General features: G+C 33.4%; 1 protein-coding gene across 3 annotated transcripts in view; it reads left to right on the forward strand.

The window, feature by feature from the left end:
- Positions 1-15773, forward strand: part of OSTN (osteocrin) — a 96024-nt gene that overhangs the window by 63558 nt on the left and 16693 nt on the right. For all 3 annotated transcript variants that reach the window (XM_058730843.1, XM_058730844.1, XM_058730842.1), the window contains 2 exons: positions 2796-2894; positions 6025-6239. In XM_058730843.1, the coding sequence (XP_058586826.1) occupies positions 2796-2894; positions 6025-6239 (314 nt within the window). The remainder of the gene's footprint in view (positions 1-2795; positions 2895-6024; positions 6240-15773) is intronic.

The following is a 15773-nucleotide window of genomic DNA, read 5'->3' on the forward strand; positions in this document are numbered from 1 at the left end:
ACAACACTAAAATACTTTTATGCCCATATTAAATGTTAATAGACATGGTTGATACACATGCTACTCTGTCTATATAAAACATTTATTTGTCTTTATTCTAGCAGATAATCTTCATTGCTAAAATCCACACTGAGGTTTCACAGTAACAGTACTATAAGGAAGTACTCTAAAAAATCTCCAGTCACTCTAAAGTGAATGTAGTTACTAAAGAAATACTTAGTATTACCTCATAAGTGTTCTTTCTTACAAATTATAAATACTATATGGGACAAAGAAATTATACATGAATCAGTTCAATCCTCTCAAAGCTCTTTCGAAATGAGAATTACTCCTTGCTTCACAAATATGAAAACTAAAGTGCAAATAGATTAAATGATGCACATCCAAGGTCACTAATACTAAAGCCACAAGAAGACTCAAATCCAGTTCTTCAGATCCATCTAACCATCCTTTCTTTTTTGCTCCCAACAGCTTTCCAAATGATGTTTTTAGGGAAATAAGAGTTTTCTGAGAGTTCTCATTAAGGGATGAATAGGATGGGGGTAGGGGGAATCTTTCCTGATGCCATGTACTAAGTGGTGAAATCATGCCCATTCTATTGTAGCCCACAGCCTGTGATCTTACCTAAATCAGACAATGCTTTCCCTTTACCAGCGGTCAAATTGGCAGCCAGCAGACCTGATATAGACCACAGATTAGCTTTAATTGCCTGTATAGGGTTTTTAATATAAAAAATTATAAATGCATGAATGACACATCTTTGTGCTTACTATACAGAATTAACAAATGTACTTTGTAGACATACTTGCTTTAAAAAAATATGTAGATTAAAACTAAGTCCCTATGTTTCTTCCATAATCCTATTTACTTCCCTCTCTCCACAGAGGCAATCATAGTTATGAATCAAGTTCCATTGGTTTATACTTTAATTATATATATAGATTCCAAAATACACAAAATTGCTTTGTGCATCCCCAATTTAGGTAAATGGTAGCATGCCATATATATTGTTCTACAACTTCCCATATCCCCCCAAAAGGGCTTCTTTGCAATCCTTGCATATATATACATGTAAGATTTAAGTCATTTGTTTTAACAGTAGACACACATGTATTTAAGTCATTTGTTTTAAGTTCACAGTATGAATATACCTCAACTTATACACCCATTTCCTCTTGAGTAGAGTCCTTGGGTTGATTCTGGTTTTCTACCTCTATAAACAGTGAGGCTATGAACTTTCAGACACAGGTCTTCATATAAACATGAAAGAGTTCCTTTGGACTATATACTAAGAAGTGAAATAAATGGGTTGTAGGTAGTACATGATCATTTTTAACTTTTCTAGATATATTTCAATTTTCTCCAAATGATTGGATTCATTTCCAACCGCACTAGCATCACTTATGTTTCTCTGTTTCCAAGCACCATTCTAATATGTGCAATGTTCACTTTGAATTTTTGCCAACTTGCTGCATGCCAAAAGGTATACCATTTCTCTCCCATTTTTTTTGCATTAAAGAAGTTGCATGTATTTTTGGATGGTGTACTTTTGGATGTTTATTTTCCATTAGGCTATTTCCTTTTCTACAAAATGTCCATTCATAACTTTGGCCCATTTTTACTTAATTGTTAATTAAGTTTATTGTTTGTTTTAAAATTTTATTTATCAGATTTGAATGGATAAAGAAGATGTGGTATATGTATACACTGAAATATTACTTGGCAATCAAAAAGAATCTTGCCATTTGCAACAACGTGGATGGGACTAGAATGCATTATGCTAAGTGAAATAAATTAGAGAAAGATAAATGTATGATTTCACTCATATGTGGAATTTAAGATAACAAAACAGATGAAGATAGGGGAAGGAAAAAAAAGAAGAAAGCAAACCATAAGAGAATCTTAAATACAGAGAACACACTGAGGGTTGCTGGAGGGGTGTTGGGTGGGGGGATGGGCTAGATGGGTGATGGACATTAAGGAGGGCAATTGGGATGAGAACTGGGTGTTATATGTAAGTGATGAATCACTAGAGTCTACTGAAACCATTTTCACACTATATGTTAACTAACTTGAATTAATTTTTTTAAATAAGATTATAAAAAAATCAGTTTTTAAATATTTCAAATGCCAGTTTTAATTTTTATATTATGTTGAAAATATACTCCACTTAGTACTTTGTCATTTTTTTTTGGTTTATTGTATCTTACAATACAGAGTTTTTCAATTTTAATAGAGTGAAATATGACAAGCATTTCTTTCCTATAAGATGTGCACCTTTTGAATATTACTTAAGAAATCCTTACACAGCACAAGGACATAAATATATTCGCCTATTAGATATGTGGTGTTTTTGAAATTATGAATTTAAATGCTTTCAGACACAGCACATTCTCTCGGGTGCACCACAGACCTCACTAGATCTTATTTTCTAAAACCTGACCAATTTCACACATTTCCCCTTAGGTATGCAAGGTTGTAATCCTTGGATTAGATAGTCAAAGAATAAGATTACAAAAAACTAGATTTCTCAGACTTTAGTTAGTCTGAATTATGATTATAGCTATATAATCCCAGTCTAGGTTTTCATGGAAATGATGCCTTGATAGAATTCATTCCAGGAGACTGATAGCTTCTTTTAAGTATGATTCAAGTTTTGCAGAGATGCACTCCAGCACAGAGAAGCTGAATAATTCGGTTTATCACCTGCATCTAACAAGCTTTACAGGAGATTTTGTTTTCTATCGTTATATGCTAAACTGATAAATATTGACCATGATGTATGTGACCCTCAGATGCTGGACGGGAGACTGGCAAATGCACATTTTATTCTGGCTGTGACGTTGATGCTATGGAGTTCAGGAAAAGTACGCTCAGTGGATGTAGCAACAGAGGTAATGGAAACTAGCTTAAGGGACCATATATTTTTTATGATTATAAGCCATTTCTACTAATGTTAGAAGCAGATACTGCTGACGAATAGATGCCTTAATAACACAAAACTGATGAAAAAGATATTTTTTCTACTGTCTTGACCTCACTGTAAATTCAGAGATATCCAACTGAATGTCAAAAAAAATAAATAAATAACCTGGAAGTAATAAGTATTAGTATTCTTTGAACAGAAAAAGCATAAAAGAAAATTCATAATCATTTCAGTCATAGTTTTAACTAAATCAATTACATCAAGATGAAGAGCTTTTGTGTGAAATTTGAAGGTGTTACGTGTGAAAATTTGAGTAGCTTTGGCCAAACTTTGTATTACGGTACAAATGTTTTCTTGTTGCCATGACTAAAGCACAAATAAAAAGAAATGTGAGGACATCTCGACACAGAGAAACATTAATTTGGCTTATTTGATCTTATTAGAAAATAGTCCCTGTACTTCTTAAATAACAAATGAGAGCCTGAAATGCATTTTACCAAAAAACAAGTTTTATATAAGTTCTATGATTTTTTTTCCTGAGGATTAAGAACATCTTAAAATTTTTAATGTTTATTTTCGAGAGAGATAGAGAGACAGAGCATGAGCCGGGGAGGGTAGAGAGACAGGGAGACACAGAATCTGAAGCAGGCTCCAGGTTTTGAGCTGTCAGCACAGAGCCTGACATGGGGCTCAAACTCACGAACAATGAGATTATGACCTGAGCTGAAGTCAGAGATGCTTGCTTAACTGGCTGAGCCATCCAGGCACCCCATGAATATCTTTAAAAAGGAAGAAAACTCTGTTTTGTATGGGTGTCAGTTGAAAGAATGATAACATTTTTTTTGGAGGATGCTTTGAGAGATAATAAAAGATTTCCTATCTTTGTCCTTTGAAAGTTTTGTCTCCTGCTCTTTAGAATTTCTTTCTCATAATAGCATCCTTCCCTTCCCCAGTGTCTATGTTGTCAAGCTTTTGTAGGGAAGTGGTAGATGTTGAGATTTTAAGAGGAGTTTAGAACACATGGTGGAGTTTGCAATGCAAATAACAAGAGGTATGAGATATTTCTTATTTTATTTCTACAAGATGGGAGTGTGTTTGGAATAATTAACTTCATGGCAGTATTCAGGATAGAATAGAAAAGGGAGAGTTAGAAGATAGAGAAGCAGGTTATAAGATGATTAACAATATACACTAAGCAGTGAAGAGGAGCTGATATAAATCACTACTGATGAGAATACGACAGAGCAAGAGAGGGGTGCCTGGGTGGCTCAGTCCGTTAAGCGTCCAACTGTTGATTTAGGCTCACGTCATGACCTCACTGTCACTGCCATGACGTCACTGAGCCATTGTTGGGCTCTGCACTGGGCATGGAGGCTGCTTAAGATTCTCTCTCTCTGGGAGGGAGGAGGGAAGGAAGGTAGAAAGGAAAAGAAGGAGGGAGGGAGGGAGAGAGGGAGGGAGAGGTTTTTCAGGAAGAACTGTCCAGACTTAGTATAGATTTGGTTGGTTTAAGAAAGAAGAGGCTCAATAGATTGAGTGTCAGACTATATGTATTTCACAAGAAAGTTGCTGGGGCCAATGATGAAAAGGCTGGAAAATGCTACTCTTTCATTTTACTGGGGAAAATGAAGAATATAGAGAATGGAGGAAACAATCTAAGAAGAAAGGCAGAAAGTGAAGAAAAAGAATCTTGCCAAGACCAAGAGTCTGGCACAAGGAGGAATGTGATTAACAGGGGGGCAGGGAGGAGGTCCCTGGAGCTGATTTCTTCCCACAAGGGAATATTCTCACTTTCTTAGAAAAGAAGTGATATCCCCTGGACTCCACAATGACTAGAGACTATTAATAAGAACATTTTTTTTAATGCTGTGATTGGGCTTAGGAAAGGAAAAGACAGGCTTCATAAATGACACCCACACTTCTATGACTTGGATGAAGTGTCAAGTGCCAATATGTGAAACAAACAGATAAGAAATTTCACATGAGAGGATAAAGTCATTGGGATATTTCTGACTCACTGTAGATGCTCATTAACAATGTGGTATTATTGCTTGTGAGAATGCAAAATGGTACAGCCACTTTGGAAGATTTAGTGGCTTCTTACAAAACTAAACATACTCTTATCATATGATCCAGCAATTGTGCTCCTTGGTATTTACCTAAGGAGATAAAAACTTACGTCCACACAAAAACTTGCACGCAGATATTTATAGCAACTTATTCATAATTGCCAAAAGTTGGAAACAAACAAGATATTCTTCAGGAAGTGAATGGATAAATAAACTAAGATGCATCCAGACAATGGAATACTGTTCAGTGCTAAAAAAATAAAATAAAATGAGCTATTAAAAAAAAAAAAACACCAATGTGGTAATAAATCACATGGAAAGCGATAGTAAGCTTCCTGAGAGCAGAGACTGGATTTTGTTCATTTTTGTGTCCCCCAGGTCTGATGCAGAAGCTGGTACATAGCGGATGCTTAATAGCTTGAATCAATAAGGTATGAATGAAAGGTAAAAAGAAAACAATGTGAGGTTTGTTTTTTTTTTTTTTTCAAATTTCATTCCATAAACATACAGAAATCTACTGAGTACAAACTATGAGCAAAACACTGACCTAAGCATTGAAGAGAGCAAATAAAAAACTAGTTTAGACACAGTTATTGCCCTCAGGTTATTCACAAGTTAATAAGCAATACAAATATATTGTAATCAATCTAACACAGGGAAAATGTCATGCGTACAATGATGAAAGAAGTATAGATAAAGCGCTATGGGAATGATAAGGACGCAGTTGTTACTGGGAAAGAGTCTAAAAGAATGCTCAGTTAATATACTAAATTTTAGAGACAGACCTATAAATTTTTATTTATTTCCTGTGTGAGTGTGTGTTGTTGTTGTTTTAATTGCTTTTGGACATACCTCATCTCTATGCATTTTTGTTCCCAAACGTCTTTCTCTCGGGAGCATAAATCCACAAGAAATCAAGTTTCATGGCAAGCATGTCAGCTAAAGGTAGCAAAAGCTAAAAGCAGATGGTTATACATATTTGAGGTTTCTTTTTCTGAATGAGTGGAATCACCCCCTCCTGCCCTACAGGCTTTTGATTCTGGAGTCATAGATGTGCAGTCACCACCCACAGTCAGGGAAGAGAAATCAGCCACTAACCTGGCAGCAAAACTCTTGCTTCTTGATGAACTTGTGTCTCTGGAGAATGATGTAATTGAAACAAAGAAGAAAAGGAGCTTCTCTGGTTTTGGGTCTCCCCTGGACAGACTCTCGGCTGGCTCTGTCGATCATAAAGGTAAACAGAGGTAAGTGAACTCTTGAAGAAGGAACATTTTTATTTTTTAATCCTGCCACTCTAACTCCAGAAACAGAATTCCACATAAGAAAAGATGATGAAAACCTTGGAGGTAAACATATTTGTAAACATTAAATGTTTACATTCAGTGTTTTAGCTAAACATTAGCTAAACATTAAATGTTTTAGCTAACTTGTTAGTTTAATAGCATAATTTGGGAAATAACTGTTGAGGAAGTAAAATGACTGCTACAGTATGTATGAATGTTTTTGTCATACTTTCCTAAGGAAGATTTCATTGCATGCACATGTAAAATAGTTATTATAAGACATTACAGGTTTAGGAGGTGAGGGGGGATCTCTGCTACCAGGGGCATCATTTAACACAAAAGTGTTTTGGTGAAATGTTCCCATTGCTTAAAAGATTAAAGAAAACTCCTCAGCAAACCCTGAAAAGAATTTCATCATCTGGCACCCCACTTTTTGATGCACTCATTTCCATGTCCTTTGCTCCTGTCTTACGTGCTTACTTGGAGTTTTAGGATTTGTCGCATTTGTCCACGATTCCATGACTTTGCTGTGCTCCATGACTCAGCAGACAGGATGCAATTTGCTGGACTTACATTCTGAGAGTCTCAGAACTACATGAAGAAATAAAATCACCACTTGGGGGCTGTAATTTATCCTACTGTACTTAGAAAATAATCCCTCACCTAGGTTTTGAAATCCAGACCCTATTTTAAATAAACAAATATATGGGGCGCCTGGGTGGTCAGTCGGTTAAGCGTCCGACTTCGGCTCAGGTAACGATCTCGCGGTCCACGAGTTCGAGCCCGCGTCAGGCTCTGGGCTGATGGCTCAGAGCCTGGAGCTTGCTTCCGACTCTGTGTCTCCCTCTCTCTCTACCCCTCCCCCATTCATGCTGTGTCTCTCTCTGTCTCAAAAATAAATAAACGTTAAAAAAAATTAAATAAACAAATATAAATTAATTCAACTTATGTCCTAAGCATTGTGTTGGGTTCTGGTGGAAAAGAGGAGGGAAGTATAGTCTTTTCCCTCAGAGAAATCATATACTAATAAGAAATATGAAAATACTTATAATGAATTACAGTGCAAAACAAGAAGAGATATGTTTAGAGACAAATGTATGAAGAAGGCCATGGAAATCCAAGGAATAAGTGAAATTTTAGAGGAGAAAATTTTGTGCCTCTTAAGAAATGTTATTTTTTTGATTTCTGGATCTTGCAACATAGTCTAGTAAATAATTGAAAAATCAGTATATAGATGTTATATGTAAATATTTAAATATAAATTTATAATAGCATAAACACCATATATACTAAACACATATTGCATCAATACCATAAATACATATAATCCATTTTGAGGCTTCATCCTAACAATATCTTTAGGACGTATTATAAGAGGAGACTATATTGGGAGATATAATCTATCTAACACAGCTCAGCTTGCAAGAAATAAAGGGAGATTGGCAAGTATTTAATACCCATTTGAACAGATTTTCACATATAAAGGCTACAAATAAACTATTATAAACATTTAAAAAATTAGGGAATATCGTTTCCATGAGCACTTCTTGGAAGGATACTAAGTGAGTTTCTTTGGACATCTGGAATGACTTGAGAGATATCATCATAAGAATTGGTGGGACCATAACTGTATAATTTGAGAAATGAGGGTTGCAAGGAAAAGAGTGCCATGTGCTATGATTATAGTATGACAGTATAGATTCATCAAATATCTAACAATTCAGGAACAGTAGTGAGAGCATATACAATTCAGAATGAATTTTGATTATTTCATGGCTATTAATTGAGAATCAAAGTAATCACTACAAATAGTTACTTGGAAACATGGAGAAAAAGGGGAAAAAAAAGATTTCAAACTAAGTTTAATGAATATTTTACTGAAGAATAAAAGAAAACAACTGAAGAGAGCAAGGACCAAGATTTTCATATTAAAAAATAAGAAAGAAATTAAAACTTTCTTATAAAAAAAAGAAAGCATAAAAAATGAGTATTGAAAAACTTTATATAAAATATTGGCATATATAAATACAACATTTACAATATGATAGATTCAAAAAATACTGATTATGTCAATAAATGTCAATAGATGTAACTTTTCTATTAAAATGTGAATGTTTTGGGGGTGCCTGAGCGGCTCAGTCAGTTAAGTGTCCAACTCTTGATTTTGGCTCAGGTCATGATCTCACAGTTCATGAGATCCAGCCCCACCTGGTAGTCTGTGCTTGCAGTGTGGAGCTTGCTTGAGATTCTCTCTCTCCCTCTCTCTATGCCCCTCCCATACTCCCACTTGCTAGCATGCACACACTCTCTCTCTCAAAATAAATAAATAAGCATTAAAAATAATTAAGCAAATAAGTAAAATGCAAGTATTTTCAGATTGGCTGATAAAGGGAAATCCAACCCTTTTCTGTATTTAAGATACACAACTAAAAATAAAGATATTTAGAAAGGTTGGCAATAAAAGAATGGAGAAGTTATACCAGGAAAAATTACATTAAAATAAGCTAAAATAAAAGTAAAAACAAATAAAGAAATAGATAAAAATTTAAAAAGAGCGTACCAATGTTTATCAAAGATAAACCACAGGGAATGCCAGGAAATAGAAAGAAACATATTAAGAATAGGAGACTTTAATTCATTTCTTAAAATCCAAGGCTGATTATATATTTAAAATTTATAGAATACATATACAATATAATCCATAAAATGGAATTTGTAGATCTATTTGGAACTCTGAACTTCAATAGAAAATATAGCATCTTCTGAAGTGCATATGGAGTATTCAAAAAATTTACCGTATCTGAGGTGACAAACAAACCCTCTAGGAATTCTAAAAAACAGTATATTAAAAAAAATTCACTGACTGAAACACAGTGTGACTAGAACTTAATAACAAAACTAGAAAACAAGAAGTCATTTTTACCTAAAAGTATAAACCATGTCATTAAATAACTATTGGGCCAAAGAGGAATACAAAATAAAATTATACGCTTTGTTCAAGATAATAATAATGAAAATGTAATATTAGGGGCACATAAAGCAAATATCAGATAAAAATCATCATTATACCAATAAAAATTAAAAGTAGAAGTAAAGCAAAATGACACACAAAAACATCTAGAAAGAACAGCAAAGTAAGTCAAGAAAAGCCATGAAAAAAAAAAGGAGGTCAGAATAACGACAAAAGCTGAAATCAATGTTTGTAACCAAACCATAGTGTATAAAAAATAAATGTAAAACTGTGTTTCTTGAGAAAAATACAAGCCACTAGTTAATCTAAGCTAATTAAGAAAAAAGTAGAAAGTAAATTCACAAAATTAGAAGTGACAAGATGGAAACACCAAAACAGAGAATCTTTAAAAAGAGAACTACTTTGCTCAACTGAATACAAATAAACTGAAGACCTGTAAAATGGATAAAATTTTGGAAAAATATGATTTACAAACATTGACCCCAAAAGAGACAAATAATTCAATTACCATGGAGGGTTTTTTTTCATTTTAAAAGAGCTTGCCAAGAGAAAGTAGATCTAGATATTTTCATATGAGAATTTTATCAAATCCTAAGGTATCAGATAATCCCAAGGTTATCTTACCTTTTCAGATCATAATAAAGTAAACTTTCTAAATTCATTTCCTGATACAAATATAATATTGATCCTCAAATAATAAACATTACATTCTTAAAAGGAAATTTTAGATTCATGTCATCTATAAATATCAGTACAAAAACCAGAGATATGAAGTTAATAAGTAGAATCCAAAACTTTAAAAATATAATACATCTAAACCAATTGGGCTTATTCCGGGAAAGTGTCACTCAATATTAGGAATTCTTTTAATGTAATCCATCATATAAATAGAGCAATGGAGAAAAAGTATATGATTATATCCTTAGATGGCAGAAAAGGCACTTGACAAAATCTAGCATTTATTATATTTTTTAAAGTACAACAAAATGAGAACTGACAGATATTTCTTTAACATGGTGTGTGCATATGTGTGTGTGTATATGTGAGTATTTATGTACACCTCAGCCCAAAGCCTCTATCTTACCTAATGGTGACATATATGGGAAGTTTTACTAAAGCGAGGAATAGGAAAACCACACCCATCATTTCTACTATAATTTAGAAATGCCTTTAGACAAGAGAAAACATTTAGACACATAAGAATTGGAAAGAAAAAAGTAAAATTATTTTTATTTACAAATGAGAAGCTGGAAAACAAAGATAATGGAAAAACTACCACAACAAAACCCTTTTGATTAAAATGCAAAGTGCATAAATACAGAAAGCTAATAGTACTTCTATATTACCGGCAGAGGTCAGATAGAAGATAGACCTCATTTATAATTGCATTAAAATAGGAATGTATCTAGGCATACAGTTAGCAAAGAAAGCTCCTTCCTCAGCCATAAAAAAAGAATGAAATCTTGCCATTCGCAATGATGTGGATGGAACTAGAGAGTATTATGCTGAGCAAAATAAGTCAGAGAAAGATAAATACCATTTGATATCACCCATATGTGGAATTTAAGAAACAAAACAAACGAATGTAGGGGGAAAAAGAGACAGGGAGAGAAACCAAGAAACAGACTCTTGGCTGTAGAGAACAAATTGGTGGTTACCAGGGAGGGGGAAAGCAGTGGGGGGGATGGGTGAAATAGGTGATGGAGATGAAGGAGTATACTTGTTTTGATAAGAACCCGGTGTTGTATGGAAGTGCTGAATCACTATATTGTACGCTTGAGACTAATAATCCCCTATATTTCCACTAACTGGAATTTAAATAAAAATTTTAAAAATGTTCATATACGATCATATATGAGGAAACCTCTGAGAATAATGTTGAAATGCAAACAGTGGATTGAACAAATGGAGGCTCGCACTGTGTTCCTGGCATCAAAAGACTCAAAAGCAGAAAAGATGACAGCTCTTCTTAAGTTAAATTGCAAACTTAACCTAACTGCAATAAAAAATACCATCAGGGTTCTTTTTGGATCTAAAGAAATTGATTACAAAATTAATTAGAAAAAAATTAGAAACTAGCATAGACAGAAAAATCCCAAAGAAAGAGGAAAGAAGAGCCCTACTAAATATTTTAATATTTTCCTTTCTTTACGGTAGTATAATAATAGCCCATGGATAGACCAAAGATAAAACCACCACCAAAACAACAAAAACAGAACAGAAATTCAAGAAATAGACACTAACTTTATTTAAAAAGCAGCCTCACATATTACTGAGTGAAAGGATAGATTCTGAATAAATGACTTGGAGATATGGAAAAAAGAGATAAAACTGATCCCTTCTCAAACCATACATTATGATAAATTCTAAATGAATCAGAAATTTAAGTGAGAAAACAGATGAATCCATATAAGTACTGGAAGCAAACATTGGTGAGTTCTGTTCAGAGATAAAGCGTTCCAAATTCTGATGGAAAATCCAGAAAATCTCAGGAAAAAAATAAGGAAAAACTAGATACATTTGATGTTTACATTTTTTTAAGTTTCCATGGCTACAGGTATCATAAAGCAAAGTAAAAAGAAAAATAATAAATTAGAGAAATGCTTATAAGTTACATCAAAGTGTTAACAACTTTATTATATATAAAGAACTTTGAAAAATTTAGAGGAAAAAGAACAATGCTCAAGAATGAGGTAAAAATAGTTCATGAAAAAACAGATGTAAATGATGCAAATCACATGAAAAGATGCCACCCATTATCATAAGAAAAAGGCATATTAAAACTTTACTGGTATACTCTTCTTGTGCATATTAAATTGGCAAAAATCCACTGAAGAGACAGAATAGTTTTGCTTCTAGATCCTCCTAGTAGGTAGATTTTCAGGAAATATGAAAGACAGAGGAATCACTTCAGACACACAACAGGGATGAAAACAGCAAAAGTCAGATTATAGGAAACTGCAAGACAATCCAGTTTCTCTGGTAAATAAATTACATGGTTTTGAAGAAAAAAAAAAGAGACAGAGGTGAAAGAGGATCCTAAAGATTAAAGCAGAATAAAACATTTATTAACCAGTCTCAATTTGGGGGAGTACTGATTCAAATAAATGATTTGTTTAAAAAATAATTTATGTGAGAAACAATTGTGAATGTGAGCAGGCACTACTTGATGATTTTAAGTAATTATTGCAAAGTTTTCAATATGAAAATGGTACTGCAGTAACATTAAAAGTGAGAGAGATTCTCATTTAAAAATTTGATTGAAAGTATTTATCTTAGAATCACTAAATTCTACTCCTGAAACCAATATCACACTATAAAAAAAAGTACTTATTTTGGATTTGCTTCAAAATAGTACAGGAATGAGAACCGAACAGATGAAACGAGATTTGCCTAATTGCTGATTGTTGATTTAGACTGAGAGATACTTGGGAACTTACTATACTATTCTATTTGGCCAATGTCTAAAATATCCCATGATAAATTGAAGGAAAAAAGACTACACAGTGCAAGAAATAGCAGATTATATCTGGCAAAAGAATAAATAAATTCATCGTATGAGAAGACTAAGGAAATGACTTCAGAATGTCAAAAGAGATAGATAACAGAATGAGAAATTGTAACCTATAAATTAACCTAATGGGAGTGTAGGGGGACAAAATAGAACAGAAACAATCACTATTTAAGGAGACGGTGGGTGTTTTTCAAGAATTATCCAGAAATGCTAAAAAAAAAAAAGATTTTTCATATTTAGCAATAATAACAAACTTTGACTGAAATAACTAGTACTGCTGTTGAAAGATTAATTGGATTAAGAACAATTATTCTGTTAAGAGAGACTCATGTACGATATGGTTTACAGGCTTGAACATTCAGAGCATGTTCTTGGGAGGGCTCAATAGCATGGTGTGGGTTCAATATCAGATAGAGATAAGGAAGAGGATAAGAAATGAAATTGGGAAAGAGATTTGGGGCTACTCAGGGATGCTGTGTTCAAAATGTAATGCAAAACCCATATAAACTTATAAGGTATCTCTGAAGCTAGATTGTGAAGGTCTTATCCACTGAAAGCCAGAAAGGATTTTAGCAACTGATGATCTTATGTGGTCAAAAATCATAATTATCTATTTTCTTTTTTTCTACCTTTCTCTTCACTTCTAACTACTTCCAGATGTTGGAAATGGGTTACATTTCCACGGTTACATTTGCACGAGAGTTTCCCCATGAACGTGAAAAGTTGAGGATCTCCCTTAATCTAGACATTTTACCTTGTTTCTTATCTGGAATTAAAATTGGAGACAAGACTTTTCTCTACTCTATGGCATAGCAACAAAGGTGACCTTCAATGTCAGGAGTGTTTTATGTAGAATTTATTTAGGGGGCGCCTGGGTGGCTCAGTGGGTTAAGTGTCCGCCTGACTTCCACTCAAGTCATGATCTCCTAGTTCACGAGTTCAAGTTCCACATCGGGCTCTGTACTGACAGCTTGGATCCTGGAGCCTGCTTCAGATTCTGTGTCTCCCTCTCTCTCTACCCCACCCCCGCTCATGCTCTCTTTCTCTCTCTCAAAAATAAACATTAGAAAATTTACAAAAATTATTTAGAATGACCTATACACATTAACAATTTTCCTATAGATGTAATTTATTTATGCATTTTATAATTTTTTTCAATAGTTGATGTCTTAGTCTTTCAAATGAAATTCAAAAGGCACATCTTGTGAGGTTTTTTCAGGATTTATTTTTTTAGTAGGAATTCCTGCTCTTAGTCTCAAAGTAAATATTAAATTTGTCTTGTATATTAGAACGGTGGAAAATAATGGGAAATAAGTAATAGCTCACGCATAAAATATTTATCTACACCTTCTTAAATTTTAAAAGAAAAATAATTTTAGATTTTTTCAAAGTGTAATGATAACTGAAGATTAAAGATTAAAATTTTCAATCATCTGGGGTGCCTGGGTGGTTCAGTCAGTTAAGTGTCTAACTTTGGCTCAGGTCGTGATCTCACGCTTGGTTCATGAGTTCAAGGCCCATGTGGGGCTCTCTGCTGTCAGCACAGCACTACTTGAAATGATTGTTTCCCCCTCTTTTGCTCCTCCTCTGCTCATGCTCTCACTCTCAAAAATAAATAAGCATTTAAAAAGTAAAATAAAATAAATTTTTCAATCATCCATTACAAAAATCATTGTTATCATTGAAATATGTATAATAAAGTGACAGGGAAAAATGAATATTTTCACATATGTAGTATAAAAAGACACAGTTCAGAGTTTTGCAACTATTTTATAAAAAGAAAATCCATAAAAATTATAGTAATTTTGCTTGGGAGGCCACATATAAGGTTAATTGCTGGTCTTTTGTTGTGTTTGATACAATAGCTTTGGTCCATTAATCCAAGTAGCTTTAACCGCTTCCTTATTTATTTTTGAAGCTTTCACAAAATTGTGAATTAGCATATTATTTTAACACACTTTCTTGTTGCTTATAAACCCCTGTGGTTTTCATGTGTATGCTATCAAGATTCTTTCCTCTCAAGCATGCATTCTCTACCTTCTATGTTCACCCAGAGAAGGACATAGGTATGAGATCTATTTTCATACAGTAGCCCCAAGATTTCATTCATTACTTAATCCAGAGATTCATAAACTTTTTTGGATGATGGGCCACTTTGGTAGTTTGGTGAAACCTATGAACTCCTTCTCAGAATATTGTTTTTAAGTGGATAGTATTTGTAAGAGTTCAAAGGTTACCATACATAGAATTACCAGAAAAATGTAAAAGTAATTAGTAATATAACAACATATAGGCTTATTTGTTAACATATAAAATAAGTTGCTTTAGAGACAAGTCTAAAAAACAACAATCATTTCAAGTAGTGCTGAACATAAAAGCAATTTCAAAGTTTCTACAATGGCTGAAGTATGATCTGAACGTATCTGTGATTTCTATTTGTGACAAAGGTCTAGGTATTGTGATTTGTTCCCTGCATTCTTATTCATATTTTAACAAGAGGGTAATGAAACTGAAGATGTAACATTTTCCAACATCTATGGATCCCTGAATTATATTGGTGTATGACTCCATATTTAAAAACTGACTTTCAGGCATATGACATGTATTACTTTATTCTCAATTATTGTAAAATATTTATAAAAGAAAAGTTTTAAATTCTGCTTATGAAAAACTTCATAAGAGATGGAAATGGAAGGATAAATGAATGATTGGGGGGAAACAAAAACAATCAGGAAAAGTCAAACAGAACAATGTCTATGTCAGATCATATTAAAATGAAGCAAAGAAACTATTGGTTCTATTTTGTATGATGCTTAACTTTTTTTCCACCTCAACTTGACACCAGCTTCATTTTCAGATGGATGTGCAAATTACTTTAATTCTCAGGGCAAAGTTAATTATGCTTTGAAGACCAAAGTATTTTCCTAATTCAGTTCATTTGTTTAAAGCCTGAAGTTAATGAATGGTTTTCTCATTTATGCAAGTAAAACAAAGCAGCTATGATTATATC

Source organism: Neofelis nebulosa, chromosome 5, assembly GCF_028018385.1.
Source record: "Neofelis nebulosa isolate mNeoNeb1 chromosome 5, mNeoNeb1.pri, whole genome shotgun sequence".
In the NCBI taxonomy this organism is placed as follows: Eukaryota; Metazoa; Chordata; class Mammalia; order Carnivora; family Felidae; genus Neofelis; species Neofelis nebulosa.